The 15870-nt window shown below is 44.9% G+C and overlaps 1 protein-coding gene across 2 annotated transcripts in view; it reads left to right on the top strand.

Annotated features, from left to right (window-relative positions):
* Nucleotides 1-10306, top strand: part of TBX15 (T-box transcription factor 15) — a 104743-nt gene extending 94437 nt beyond the window's left edge. For both annotated transcript variants that reach the window (XM_043575966.1, XM_043575967.1), the window contains exon 8: nucleotides 7814-10306. In XM_043575966.1, the coding sequence (XP_043431901.1) occupies nucleotides 7814-8598 (785 nt within the window). In that variant the 3' untranslated portion in view covers nucleotides 8599-10306. The remainder of the gene's footprint in view (nucleotides 1-7813) is intronic.
* Nucleotides 10307-15870: the final 5564 nt, after the last annotated feature.

The following is a 15870-nucleotide window of genomic DNA, read 5'->3' as shown; positions in this document are numbered from 1 at the left end:
ACTTGGAATTACTAGATACATATGGTAGTGGGATGGGGCTGGAGGGAGATCCAAAATTCTATTCAATTGTTTAATTGGAATCCATTTTTGAACTATACATTGAACTTGATCCAGATTCTCATTATTAAAAAATATGTGGCTTGGTTTCTTCACATTAACAAAGGACATAAAAGAAACAACATTCACTCCCTCCTCCCTTAAGAACTAAGAATTCCGGTAGCTCTGGACAGTATCACACATGAAACAAAGAAAAGAGACATAGCCACCTGTGTTGAACTGTCTCGTGTCTTAGAAGGAGTAGAAATTGATGACCTTCTAGAGGGAACTTCGGTGGCAGACTGATCTTGTAGTAATTCCCTTTTGGTGAAGAGAGTATTGGCAGTGTTGACACGAAACCTAAGCTCCACATAATGACTAACTTACCCAGTGTCCATATAACCTCACTGCTTCAGACATATGAATATCTGGCATGTCAAATACATGGCCCTAAGACTGTTTTCTACTGCTGCTTCTGCTGTTGTTTCTGGAAGCTAGACTCTTCTGTCTGAATGAGGTTACAGATGCTTTTTTTCATCCCGTCCTTGCTGTCATTTTTATTTCTCTTTCATGAAGACCCATTTGTTGATAACATTGCAAGGAAAGCCCTTAGTTGAATTAGCCACAGTTTTGCAAAAACCCAAATCCTTCTGTTTAAAAAAATATATTGAATGGGTATTCTATATAGTTTTCTCCTATGGAGAAGCATGCATGGGATTCATTATCCTCTGCCTTTTACACAAAGAGAAACCGAGGCACAGAGCAAAGTCTGCTCACATATCTGCAGGTAAATGGTGGAAGAAGTGAGCTGAGGATTCCAAAGTGCGTCTCCATCTTGACAGGGCAGTTCCCTTTCCATTAGACCACATTTGATTTCTTCATTCTTACTAGAGCTTTGATTGTCCACAATGTTGTTTTTTAGTTTACACTTCCAATTGATGTTTCCTTGCCAACACCTTGAGCATTAATTCTAAATAGGTCGATATTCTATTTTTATGAAGTCAAGTGTATGGTCTTACCTTCAGATGTCTTCATTTAGAATCAGCAAGGGAGTTCACATGTTTGGAGAGTCTGGAGATAGGATTCTATTTCAGGAGGGGCTTCTGCCTGAACACTGCTAGTGGCAGGGACAAAATGAACTAACCAAGTAGGTGATGCTTGGGGACGTTGACTGAGGCAACACAGGTAGAGAAGAAAAAAGAAGAGCCCAGGTCAGTTATGGCCAAGTGCAGTCCTGTTGTTCTGATGATATATACAGTGGAGCTGTTTGTATGGCCCAAACCGAAAGAGCTTGTGTGAGCACCATCCGTGTCCAAGGGGCTAACAACTCTTGTACCAGGAAGGAACCATCTTGGACCAGTGACACCAGAGCTGGCAGTCCATCTCCATCTGTGGAAATAAGGAGACCTGCCATTTATGGAACACTCCCTCTTCCTCAAATGGTAGCAGACATCACCAGAAAAGACCTCAACACTATTGGGTCTTTTAATGTTTGTCAGGCAGTTAAAAGGATATGAGCATCTCTGTTGGTGCTGGGATTTTCATCAGCTTGATTTATAACAATTAGAGGTTGGTCCTGGAAAGGGATCAGAAACTGAGAAATTCAAACCAGTAAAACACAGGGAAAGGGGACAGTTCAGGGGACAGCTTGTCTTTGAATTACTGTGGATTACTCTGTAATGATTCCAAGATAGCTACTTACGCAGATCTCATGTATCACTGAGGTGAGGAAGGATGGCTGTGAGGAGCTCGTGACAGAGATTGACAGGGTGTCTGAACTCAGTCCACTAAAACAGTGGCGACATACATTGTGTTTTGTCCCAAAGTCCCTGATGCTCAATGTGTCCAGAAATCTAGCACACTATTTACCTTACAGACTTGGCGCCCTCTCCTGGGGGAAGAACACCACTATATATATGCATCATCCTGGGTATTTCCCTGCCTTCTTCCCCACCGTAGGTAGCCCCCATCTCCAAGTTCTGGAATCTGTCCACACCTCTAATCTCCCTTGCCACCACCTGCTCCAGGCTCCCACCTGACTTCATCCTCAGACCCCCATGATGGTAACATAGCTGTGAGCAGCAGTAGACCTACATCTTAAGTTTCAATTTGAGGGAAAGGGTCATGTGCCCCTCTTAAGGTTTCTAGCAAAATCTCTGAGTCTCATTGACTCAAATTGCGTCACCCCCGAACCAACCAGACCCAGGGGTGGGGAATATGATGTGTGGACCATCCAGCTCTTAGTCACATGCCTTCCCTGGAGGTAGGGGTGGAGAGCTGAGAGTGGGGGATGGGGGTTTTCTCAGTGGGAAGCTGGGTACTGTGGCCAGGAGACAGGCAGATCGGCCCTCAATGGCAATCACAATTGGTGTGTACATGGCCGCAGGGAAGGCAATAAAACAAGGAGCAGAGAAAACAGACCAGTTCATGGAATGTGAAAAAACAGGGCCAGCCCAGCTAAGCAAGGTGGTAGGTGTGAAACAGGGCCATTCAGGAAACAGAGAGACTCAGAACCCAAAAGACCAATGTGAAAAATGAGAATTGGGTGAATATATTACAAGCTAGATTAGGGGCACCAGGTAAGCATCTGACTTTGGCTCAGGTCATGATCTCACGGTTTGTGGGTTAGAGCCTTACATGGGGATCTCTGCTGTCAGCGCAGACCCTGCTTCTGATCCTCTCTCTCTCTCTTTCTCTCAAAAATAAACATTTAAAAAAAAGGAAGAGGTCTGGATCTATGTATATCTTTAAGCTTTATGGAGAAGGATGCATTAAGAGTCTTTCTAAGATTGAAACCACACAATTCTCATTAGCACTATAACGTTTCACATTTGCATTCTAAGAAGGGTCCTCATTTCAACTAAGGGTAATTCCATAGTAGGGAGGAATGGAGTTGTTATCCTTAACTTTATGGCTTTTGGGTTTATTCCCTGGGATCAGTCCACAGGGTGCTGACATCTTACCTTTTCCCTGTTTGAACGCCTCAAAGGCGGCTACTCAGGGACACAGTGATCCCACATTCTCCAAGGGACACATGCCACCAAGTTATATGAGAGAAGAGTCTGGCTTACGCAATCAAGTAATTACATGGAAATTTATTCTTTACTAGCCCAGATGGGGTCTTGTTTTTACTGTTTTTCAATTTTTTTTGGGGGGGGGGGAAGCACAACAAAATAAACCCAAAAGGAAACTGTATGTGAATGCCTCCATATTACAATCTGGAAGTGATCAATTTAAAGATGCAAAAGTCAGCAGGTTTGGTATTCAGGATTTTCATGGTCACATTGTACTTGTCTTCATGGTACACAAGTATATTCTAGGTTATTGTCCTCGTATGGAATCACTGCTAAACATGTATTCTTTTTGGTTATTTTGGCTGTGAGCCTTGAATATTGGAACAAGTTAATGTTGAATATGAATTTCAATGAGTATCTCCTCACTTGGGTCCATGGGTAAAACAAGATGCAGGGAGGTGGGGCGGGTGGGGGATTGGTCCTGGAATACCAGAGAGTTTTCAGCTACTTAGGGCATTACATTTTAATCACCTCTCAGACATGGATTAAGGCCTCTGGGGACAGTGGGAAAGACACCAACCTACCTATTTGTGTTCAATTCCGCTTGCTTGATCTGAGAATAGAGACACAGAGCATGGAATTTCCATTCTAGGCAGGGGTGAGGCGAGAGGGAAAGATCGTTCAGAGAGGAAACAGAGCTGGTTTAGCCTTTGGGAGTACAGGCTTAGTGGGCCCATAGTGGTCACGGGCCCAGTGCTCTGTCATTCGCAACCACGGAGGCTCCTCCAGCCTGTTACATCCGGGCATCTAGCTGTGACATATGCTCACCAGAGTGCGGGGAGGCCAGACATGCTCAGCTCCGTGGACAGAAGCCAACACCTGAGAGTCTCCCCATCAGAACTCAAATGCCCTGTGATTCCTTTCTCCTTCTTTCACTCCTTCTTCACTGACAGAAGGGAAAAGAAATGGAAATAAATATTTAATGCCTTTGTGCACTTTGTATTATATGTTATTTCATCCGTTTCTCAGAACATCCCTACAAAGGTAGATACCCGAAATTCCATTTGTATAGAGAGAGGCTAACTTGCAAGGTCCCGTAATCAGTAAGACAGCTGGGCAATCCAAATGCTACAGCCCACACTCATCTATTAATAAAGCTTCAATCAAGACCCTGAGAGCATTCAGGACCTGGCTGTGGCAGAGGGGTGAGGCGAGAATGTTATACAAGAAAGGGAGGTGTGCTTTTCTCTGAGAGGCAGCTCTGCCCCCTTTGTATCAGTGTCTCCTGGCTTTCCACTCTGCCCTAGCTCTTCTGTGATGAGAGGCCTCAGGCAGCCGAGTGTTGAGATGCACAGGGAGGGCAGCCTGCCTCCTTATGCTTATTTAGCGCTTGGCTGGCACTTCCGATCTTGTTTAACAGCCGACAAGCTGTTAGATCATGCGAGAGTAAAGACTTCTCGGTACCTCGTTTGCTTCTCTGCAAAATGAGTGCCACAGTCTTCTCTATGTGGACTTTGAAAACTAGCTGTCGTTTGTATTGAGTACTTTAAGTGCACAAGAGCGCTTCTTCAAAGTGAATGGAAGCAATGTGACCTTCTCTTGGACAGGCTTGCTCCCCGGCTTCAAACACTGGTTCATGTGGGGGCTCCCGCCCCCTGAAACTCAGCAGGCCACCAAGTCTCATTTCCAGGGAGTGTCATCTAAAAGCCAAAGCAAGCCGACTACAAACTTTTTAACATGTACCTCTCATCTGCTCAGCAGAAATCCCTGTGACTTGTTAATAGCTCCCTTCTTATTTTTTTGTAGTGAAACCAATTGAGGCCTTAAATCAGTACCATTCGTTCCATCTCGGGCCATCTGAGAAAACCATTTAGAGTTGTAAAAAGTCATCTGTTGCATCTTGCGCTTCCTGCTGCAGGGCGAGGGCCAGTGCCTGACAGAGCGAACCCACGACAGGACGGTACAGTGTGCCGAACAGGGGGTCTCTTCGGGGACCCCATAAACACCAGATCTGGGAGAGCAAGAACGGACCTTCAAAGAGAGGAGACCAGATACATATCCCATAAAACACAAACCTCTTTACAGCTGGAGTCAAGTTTCTCCACTTGCGCCACAGCGCTGCTTTCACCGAAGCTCAGAGTGTTTAGGGTGGAAGAGGAGGAAGATGTGTGCAGAATGCCGCTTGCAGAAAACGAATCTCTGACCTTCCCCGGCCGGCCCTGTCGCCGAGGCCACACAGTGGTCCAAAAACAAGAAGTGGGAGATGTTCTTCCTCCTCCTTCTCAGCTCTCCCCTTCCCAAACTCCTTTATATTAAAAGAATTCCTTGAAAAGTCCTTGTTGGCCATGCACACTTCTGTGTAAGTTTCATCCTCAGATGCAAATATAATTCTGCAAGGATAGAAAGTGAAGCCTTATCAGTTTGAGACCGTCTTTCAGAGATGAGGAGAACGAAGAGGCAGGACACGTTGCCTGTGGTCATGAGCCGGGTGGAGGCCGGCAGACCTAGAATTTGTCTGGGTGCTGTTCCTATGACCGTCAGCTGCTGGCTTCCTTCTCCCAGGGGTGTTGACAATGTTGGCCTTCTCTCAGTTTGTGGAATAAAAATCTTTTTGCGAACCCTCTTAAAGGAATTTAAGGCATGAAGAAGAAACAAAGAAGGAGAATTTCCTGAAATGACTCTAACTAAAATCAGCTCCTGTTTGTAGTTCTACCTTGGAAGTTTCATGGGGGAAATTTTTGTGACCAAGGAAGAAGTGACACTAGTTGGGTTTTGTAAAAATTTAACTCTGACAAAGCTGTTGACAGGAGCTAAGTTTGTACTTCAATGCTACTACCATATCTGTGCACGTAGGCTGAGGCTAAAAATTAACTTTGGGTTTCTCTTTGAGGTATCTGCGTCTCGGTGTGCACATCTGGATCCTCCTCCCTGGCACACTGTGGATGGTTCCTCTGTATCTCAATATCCCTGGAATCCTGCTGGTTTTCTTCACATTTCTCTCATGGATAAAAACCTTATTCCTGTTCCTTTCCACTTAAAATGTCCTTTACCCTTTTATAGCAGCTCAGGTTCCTCACATGAGTTGTGGATGACCTGAAGATAACCAGGCTCGTGGGGTGGGGGTGGGGGGAAGCTGTGCTTTTAAAGAACTCTGGGAAATTCCCAACCTTGCCCTGAAGGAGGGAGTCCATCATCGGAGGGTCTCTGTGGAGGACAAAGCAGCCTCCTGTTCTGGAATTCAGATGACAGGTCCAGCGGCCCCAGCAGTCCCCACTGTCTTTGCCAGTGGGCGAGGCAAAAATCGGTTGCTACCCTGCTGCTTCCTAGCCCTGGGAAAGGAGAAGCTTGGAAAGGCCATTTTTTTTTTTTTTTTTTGGCTTCTGAGAACACATTTGAAGTAGGTTGGGTTGAACTGGCCCTTCATCTGTTGGTGCATCAGCCACCAATCCAGTTCTAATATCCACATGTCAGAGAAGCAACTCTTTCAAACACAGATTCGGGGACTTTAGGAGATGAAAGGGAGCTGGAGTTCCTCTACCCCAAAGTGTGGTCTCTATGCCAGTAAGCAGCATCAATCTCAGAAATGCATGTTCTCAGGCCCTGCCCCAGACCTGTAGAATCAGAAACTCGGGGTGGTGGGTGGGGACAGTCAGCAATCTATTTTAACAAGCCTTCCAGGTGATTCTCATGGCCCTTAAAGTTTAAGGATTGCTATTCTGGGTACTTTGATATAAGGAATTTGGGTTTTATCATTGCTTTTCACCCTTGGCTGCACATTAGAATCATTTGATTGCTGTTTAGTTGGTCTGAGGTGGGATCCTGTCACTTAAAGCTTGTAGCTTCTCCTAACTTATCCAATTCAATTTCTCATCTTCTGGATAAAGAAACAAACCCAGAGAAGATAAGTGATGTGCTCAGGGTCAGCTGGGGGGGGGGGGGGGGGTTCGTGTGGCAGAGCTGTGAGGGCACAGGTCTCCTGACTTTGTGACTGTCTGAACCCCTGCCCTCACAAATATCCCAAATCCACAGACTATATTTACAGTCCTTGTTCCAGTCTCTGAGACTGGACAGGGTCTTACAGAGGGAGATTGGCAGACCCTCTGGATTATGATGATTTAGTTACAGGTTAGCTCTGCTTTATGCTAACCTAGCTTTTCCAGTTGTACTCATAATACCTCTCATATGACAGAACTTCAGGCCAGTGCCTCCCTTCCCACTACCTGGGCCCCTCTCAGTCCTCAACCTTGACCTAGTGCCCCATTTCCTCTGTGGGTACGGTCCTGAGATTTGGTATGCTGTGTTTTTACCTGGAAGACTAAATATGGCAAAGTCTGCAACAGTCCCTGGTGAAAACATATATTTCATGCCTTTCCACTGAGAACGGAAGAAGTTTTGTGGGGGGATTTTAATGCTGAGTACCAGAGGTCTTACTGGAAAGTGAATTTGTTTCTTCTTCGTGCTTCAAGTGAGAAATGGCAAAGTGAATATTGGAAGGGTTTTTTTTTTTAAAGAAGACTTTGAAGGCATTTACACACAAACAAAAGTTTAGTGTTCTTTTGTGTCATCTCTGTCTTTTTTGGAGAGTGTGTGTGTGTGCCTATGTATGTGTGCACAGATAGAATCACTTAGGTCTGCTGAGTTAAGAGAAAGCTGTGGTTCTGTAAAAATCAGCCCGTCTGGGACATTTGAGGGTACCTCCTGCATGGCTTGCCTCTGGCCTGGACGGGCCTCTGTCTCAATGGCATTTACCTTTTATTTTTCAGGGGGCAGCACAGGCACTTCCCCGACCACCTCCAGCACTGGGACACCATCGCCTTCAGCTTCTTCTCACCTTTTGTCTCCATCCTGTTCTCCTCCAACATTTCACCTGGCCCCCAACACTTTCAACGTGGGCTGTCGAGAGAGCCAGCTGTGCAATCTAAACCTCTCTGATTATCCACCATGTGCCCGAAGCAACATGGCTGCCTTGCAGAGCTACCCGGGGCTGAGTGACAGTGGCTACAACAGGCTCCAGAGTGGCACTGCTTCAGCCACTCAGCCCTCCGAAACCTTCATGCCTCAGAGGACTCCATCCCTGATCTCAGGAATACCGACTCCTCCCTCGTTGCCTAGCAACAGCAAGATGGAAGCCTACGGTGGCCAGCTGGGGTCCTTCCCCACTTCCCAGTTCCAGTATGTCATGCAGGCCGGCAATGCAGCCTCGAGCTCCTCCTCACCACACATGTTCGGGGGCAGCCACATGCAGCAGAGCTCCTATAACGCCTTCTCTCTCCACAACCCTTACAATCTGTACGGATACAATTTCCCCACTTCTCCGAGGCTAGCCGCAAGCCCGGAAAAACTGAGCGCCTCTCAAAGCACTTTACTCTGTTCTTCTCCTTCCAACGGGGCCTTTGGAGAGAGGCAGTACCTGCCCACGGGGATGGAGCACAGCATGCACATGATTAGCCCTTCTCCCAACAACCAGCAGGCGACTAACACCTGTGACGGCCGGCAGTACGGGGCGGTCCCAGGCTCCTCCTCCCAGATGTCCGTGCACATGGTTTAATGGCCAGGCCGAACAGCACGGAGCCGGGGCCCCAGAGTCTCCACGGGCAGATCCTCCTCTTTGGGAGCCCAACGCCTTTGAAAAACGGGAACTGTGTATTTTTTTTTTCTTTTTTCTTTTCTTTTTTTTTTTTTCTGGAGGAGGAAAGCACATCCCGAAGAAGAACAAAAGACCTTTAAGCCACTGAAGGATACTTAACCGTGTGGAATCATCTCCGACTCAGTGGCCATTCTCCTGCTTTCCCAAACCTTAGTTTTATAAAGCATTGTCTACTCTAGAGTGGCCTTTGAAGAAACTGAATTAGCATTTTATAATAATGTTAAGGGAGATGCTAGCATGTAGCAGCCATAAAAAGTTACCCCCACACAAATACAGACCTACCTATACGTACACACATACATACATACATGCGTGCATGCATGCACACACACACATATTCGCACACAAACTTACCTACAGCGATACACACACACACACACACACAGACTTGGAACTGGGCGAACTCTGTGGAGGGGGGCCCAGGTGGGTGCTTTCACCAAGAATCGGTCTATGTACAATGCTAGATGGACTGGGCCAGCAGTAGCTGCCAACCTTTCTCCCCTGCAGCTTACCCTGTTTCTGGAATGAACCGTGTATCCTGGAACCCCCTCCTATCCACGAGGGTGGACAGACACCACCACTACAACTGGACTTGGCTTCCTGAAAAAGATGGCTTTTGAACTTTGGCTCTCCTCACTCTGTGTTCGATCGCTGACGTTTCCAGTGGTACCTGTGAAAAGGGAGTAAGAGTAGCCGAATGAGAAAAGAGGAGAAGGAGTAGTGGGCAAGAGAGAGGCGGAGAGCGAGACTGAGAGAGGAAGTGTGAGCAATGGTGAGAGTGACAACGCACCGAGGAGATTGGTTTGGGGTCGTTTCTCCCCCTCCCCCCCTACAGGTGATAGAATCATGGCGTTACCGAGGAGTAAGCCTCTCTGGGACACTGTGCAGAGTCAGGGCACTGGAGAGAGGACCCGGGCAAGGAATGCACTTGGATCCCACAGCTCTGACCAGCATGATCTAGAAGAGGGGTGTGCTGCCTGGAAAGTAACCATTCCAGAGCGCGAAGCCTGGCGGGGGAGGGGGAACAGGAGTGTGAAGAAGGAAGGGTGTTATAATCCCGACAGATGATACCAAGAGCAGAGGCGACAAATCGAGGCCGGGCCGTCTGCATGCCAGATCCAGACACCTGACCTGGATTGTCTGCCCCGCAGCCCCCGGGGCGGGAGAAATCCAGTCACGTTCCAGGGAATTACAGATGGGCCTTTCTGCATCCTTCCACATGCCCTTAGGTGTCCATTTTTATCAAATAGTTTATTGCATTTTGAAGTTTGGGTTTTTTTCCTTCATCTTTCCCTTTCCCCTCAAATCCTTTGATGTTAAGAAAACAAGTAAAGTTTGGTGCAAGCTAAACTTTTTAAGTGGTGTGGAAATGCAAATAATACCAAGTAATACAGATATTATTAAGATTTTTGGTTTTGAGGTGTTGTAGATAAATGTATTTATGTGCCTAGTGGGGAATCCAATATTATGAATATTAAAAAAGGGGGCAATAAAAAGGGTATGTAAAATATGTATGAAGTAAAGGTGTATAAAAAATTTGCCCTTATGCACGGAACTGTTTCTAAGTGCCAAGCACAGAAAGCCGCTAAATAAAATCTTTGCAATTGTTTCCTGTGTGTTTGTATGGAAAAAGTAAAAAGTCTATGCGTTTCCATTATGCTTTGTAATAAGCACAGCACGGTCATCTATACCACTTTACGTGATCTCTGTGTAGACCTCATGAAGTAGATATTACCATGCTCATTTTATGATTAGTAACTGCGCTCCAGAGAGGTTGAGCGGATTATCCAGGATCACAGAGTGTCAGAGAGGGAGCCAGGACTTGAAACCAGGTCTAACTCTGTGGGATGTTCGCCTCTCACATTCGCTGCAGATGCCAGTGAGTCTAACAGCGATCCTCACCCTGGCTATGTGCCCGGCGTGATACCATTCTATGACTATCTCCTCTCATCCTCCCACTGTTCTGTGAGATATTAGTTTATCATTTCATAGATCTGGAAACAAGCTTTAAAAAGTTTCAGTACTTGATTAAGGCCCTCAGGTAGCAAGTGATTGAGCTGGCGATTTGACCTCAGAGCCCTGGAGGGCCCCAGCAGTCCCATGAAGCACTTGGGCAATCAGGAAAGAAATTCTATCCAAAGGGAGTGAGGGGAGAGTGACTCTGAGGCTGTTTAATCATAAATTTATACCCCCCCCTCCTTAAACGCACCACCGCAAGACCAGAGGCATGATTTTGAGTTCTCATGCACCAAATGACTGATAAGAGACTAATAAAGTGCCTCAGGCTGTTCACTTATAAACACTCCCATATTCTCTCATTTGAGCCTCACAGTGTCCAAGGACAGGGTGGGAAGTATTGTTTTTGCAAATGGGAGATGAGGAGTCTTAAAGTTGTGACCCGCCAGTGATTCAACATGGATGGGAAGCAGCAGAGCCAAACAGCAGAGCCCCCTGCTCTCCCTCCATCTTGGATCATTTCCGGTTGACAGCGACGTTGGGAGTCCACTGACCCATTTCATCGGGGCTCGATTTCGGGGGTCAGGTTGTCCATGAGCACACCCATTCACTGAAAATGGAACTTGGTTTGGGGGAGTAAAAACTTCTCCAATCATTGCATCAGTTTTATAAATAACTTCAAAGACTGGCATGCCAAGTTAATTCCATTAGCTATCACGTGGTTGCCAAAATAGCTGAGATAATGGCTGGATCTCCATTGGGCTAGATCCCCAATCTCAATGGATTGTGGGTATGACATATCTCAAGATTTAAACAGGCATTATTTCCTTGGAAATCTTGCAGTCAATCCTTGGCTTCATGACGGTAGATAGAAAACAACTACATATAAAGCTTACAGTTATTTCTTTCTGATTTAACAGCATACCAAATATTATGCACTGGCCTAATAGTGTTTGAGGTTTTAGGTAACAGATAATCCTAATATGCTAAGAAGCAAACTTTACATAGAAATTTCCATACTTTCATTGAGCAGAATAATAATTTCAATAATCACTTACGAGTGTTAATTACAGAAAAACTCCTGTAATTTGTATTAATTAGAATGGTCCAAATCAATTACATCTCAATTATGGCATATGTTTCTATCTATAAATGAGAAAGTAATAAAAACATTTATTTTAACAAACTGGATAAAGAATTTGTCAAGAATATGCCTTACCCCATTCTCTTTAAGTAATGGTGAGAATTCATTATAATTGGCACACTGATTACATACATAGAGGTAGTAGAAAGCTATTCTGCCCTCATTCATGTTTCTGGAGGAAAGGCTGTCTTGTTCCTCTTTGCATCCCAGGAAAGTCTGTGACCTAGTATAGAATCTCAATACATAGCCATTCTTACTGCTGAATTTGTCAACCAAACCCATTTTTCAAGGACAGTGCAAAATGGTTGCATGGCTGAATTAGCATTGACACCAAATGAATGGGCCCATATTAACAAAGATTTATTCTTCATCTCGTATTCCATGGAAGATTAATGTAAATTTAATTTTGATACTAGCCTGCCAGGATCCCCTGTACATAATGGAGTGCTGAAAAGAAAAAAAGGCACGTCATAGTTTCTTTCTTCAAAGCGTTCACTATTGAGGCAGTCATGCACCTTGTGGGGCAAATGATATAAAAGACCAAAAATTCAGAGGAGATGCTCAGTGTAAGAAGGTGACATTGGAACTGTTTTCACGGGTTGAGCTTTGAACGATGCTCAGAATTTTTATGGAAGGAATGATGGGTTAAGAATCAAATAACTTTGGGGTGCCTGGGTGGCTCAGTTGGTTGAGCGTCAGACTTCAGCTCAGGTCATGATCTCGCAGTTTGTGGTTTCGAGCCCCGCATTGGGCTCTGTGCTGACAGTTCAGAGCCTGGAGTCTGCTTCGGATTCTGTGTCTCCCTCTCTCTCTGCCCCGCCCCCTCCGCTCATGCTCTGTCTCTCTCTGTCAAAAATAAATAAACATATAAGAAAAAGAATCAAATAACTTAAAAGTCAATAAAATAAGTAACTTCTGGAGGAAAAATGATAGCATCTCAATTCAAATCTAGTAATTTAATAAAACAAGACATTCAGAACCTTCTTGTAGCCTATAGACTAATACCCTCTTCTATGAAATCTTTTATCATTAGTGGGGGTATAAAGGTTGAGATGAAAGGGCACAGTTTCTTGGCTGATGCTAAACATTTGATTTATTGCTTAGTACTTGGAGGATTTCGGAGAAGCTCTGCTGTACCAATGTGCATTCAGTAAACTAGAGTTGTCCTCCTAAGGAAACCCAGCCACAAAGGTAAATTTTCACAAAGCTTTTGTGTTTATGATTGTCAATTGGAGATCTGATTTCCAGAGAGGGCTATGCCTGTGACAGCTTCATTCATTCATCTGGATCAATTTCAATAAGCATGTATTTCATGCCTATTCTGTGTCAAGCACTGCCCTGGACACGAGGGTGTAGAGGTGAACAATTGGACACGTTCCTGCCATTGAGGAGTTCGTGGTCTGGTGAGAGACTACTATGGGATACGCTAGCAAATGAACAATGTAATTCCAGGCTCCAAGTATCATTTTGAGGTAATTACAAATAATAGGAATGTTAGAGAGTAATTGGAGAATGAGGATGGAGACTCCTTTAAATAGGGTTTTCTACGAAGGCTGCTCTAAGGAGATGACATTTGAGCAAGTACAAATGCGGAAGTTGCCTCAGAATTTGCTTCTCCAACTTACACCGAGGGCAGCCATATCCTTACTGGAAGATGTGCTCTGCTAGTCTTCCGTCAGCTGAGGCTGGGTATTTTGTTCTTCCCTGGGCTCTGTAGTATTATTCCTTATTTGCTGAAGCCTGGATGCTGGCCTTCTGGGATGGGGGCCATTTAGAGACTCCTCAAATCTAAATCTATCTTCCACATGGCCCCAGTAATGTCCTATTTTCATGACTAAACAAAGGATCAATTAATTAATAACAGTCAGGTAAATGGTGAATAACAGATAATTAAAAAGTATTAAATATGGCTTGGCATTCTATAATTTTCTCAGAACTGTTCTATGTAATATGGAGATGTAGAAAATGTCTACCTTCACAAAGATTTCAGCTTAGTTGAGGAGTCAAGATAATATGCATGTGAAACTGTTCACAGTGAACAGTGAAAGTATTGCATTTGTTGTAAAGACCATGTATTCTAGAGAAGTTTAGAAGGAAACACATTTTTATTGAGTTTTTATTACATGTTCCGCATTGGGCAAGTTTGTCCTATAATCCTTGCAACTACTCTACAGAATTTGTATTTCAATCCCTATTTTATAGATGGGGAAATAAAAACTCATAGAGGTTAGCAGTGTGCACAAAATCACAAGAGCTTGTAAGTAACAAAGACAGGGCTCCAGCCCAGGTCTTTCCACCACTATGTTTTTCTGAGAATGAGATTCAAAGGGACTGTAGCAAAGAGAGGAGTGTTCACGGAGAAGGCGGAATTTGAATTGTTTGCAGAACTGGCAACCGTGTAAACTGAGGAGAGGGTGGGAAGCGGCACATTAACGACAAGTATTTTCTATATGGGACAATGAGTTATGGCGGTTGGCAGTGGGGAGAGGATGTTCACCTTCTTAAGTCAACTCTCAAATGTCTTAAGTCAAATGTTCTCCCTCCTGCTCCTGGTACCATGAGTCTGGATTTCCTTTTTGTATGTGAGCTGTCCTGACTGTAACGTGGGCAATTCAGGATTTCCTCCAGGGTCTCAGTGGGTCTTTATCCTGGAAAGAACCAGTGGGGGCTGGGAGGCCACAGAGGAGTCAGGCTACAACCCCCCCGAAACCCGCCAGGGCCCCTAGGCCAAGCTTACTGCCACAGTCCCGGCGTCGAGCTCTGCACAGAGCCCCTTGATCCCACAGCCAGCCATGCAGCGCCACGTGGGACTGTGAAAGGGGATCTTGCTGTTTAAGGCCGAGAAAACATTCATCATGTTTTCCTTCTTAGCTCATTTTACTGCTCATAGCACTCATCTTTTATGGGCCAGCCTAACAGCATTTCCCACTTCAGATGCTTCCTACTCACACTTTCTGCTTTTATTAGACTTTACTGCAGGCCCTGCAGAGGCACAGAAAACCAAAGAGGTTTTGAGTCCTTTTTAGTATTTTCACCCAGTGAAGCTGAAGTGGACAAAGGGGACTGCCAGAGGACTGCCAGGTCAACCCTCCAGCAGTTCTCATTCTAGGAGAAATTTCTGGACTCCATGAAGAGAATTTGTGAAGTTTTTCCCTTCTTGCCACACTGCCCATCCTTCCTCCACCCATGGGCAGGGAAAGCCTCTCCTAAGTTGTCTCTGGATGATGTAACAGCCAAACTCTCAAATAGCAACACATTATTGCTTATTTCTCCTTCACCTTGCAATCCTACCTGGGTTTCCTGATTAGGTGGCTCTCTTCCAAGCAGTGATTCCAGGAACCAGGCTCCTTCCAGGCTCCACTATCTTCAACACACAAGCTTGGTTCCTCTCCATTCAAGTAGCAGATGGAGAAAGAATGGAAACTTGAACATGGAAGATGTTTATAAATCAGGCCTGGAACTGACTCCATGACTTCCTCCTGATTTTGTAGTTTGAACTCACGTGTAGTTTGGCCACACGTACCTACAGGAGAAGGTGGGAAATACAGTCTAGTTGAGAGCCTAGGAAGAAAAGGAAATGGATTTGGTAGGTATCAGGGAGTGCCTGTAAGCCCCTGAGTGATCTAGACTCACTTTCGAAGATCTGCTCTTCCTGTAACCCCAGACTGGTAAAGGTAAGTCTAACTTCTAGTCCCAGCTTCTTGAATGTTTGGCAAAACTATTTGGAGCAGTTGACTTTACCCCACTAGAGGTCAGTTATCCATAAGAGGTACCTTTCAGTAGGCGTTCTTTCCCATTCTCTTAAAACATCTTGAGGATTTATGCAATGCAGAATGAGCTTCTCCCATGTGGTAATAACTATAGAACAAGAAACATTTATCAAGTGCTTATTATTACCTGCCAGCATTATTATTATTATTATTATGCTAATATAATAGATGAGAGAAAAATTACAGATGCTAAAAATCTTACACAAGGTCATACTCAGGCTGTCCCATTCAGAGTTTGCACTATTAATTACTAGAAGTTAGCTAATTTACAGCAGGATTTTTGTTTTTATATTTATTTACTTG

This window comes from Prionailurus bengalensis, chromosome C1, assembly GCF_016509475.1.
Source record: "Prionailurus bengalensis isolate Pbe53 chromosome C1, Fcat_Pben_1.1_paternal_pri, whole genome shotgun sequence".
Taxonomy (NCBI): domain Eukaryota; kingdom Metazoa; phylum Chordata; class Mammalia; order Carnivora; family Felidae; genus Prionailurus; species Prionailurus bengalensis.
The sequence above is the reverse complement of the archived record's forward strand: the minus strand, read 5'-3'. Positions and strand labels throughout refer to the sequence as shown.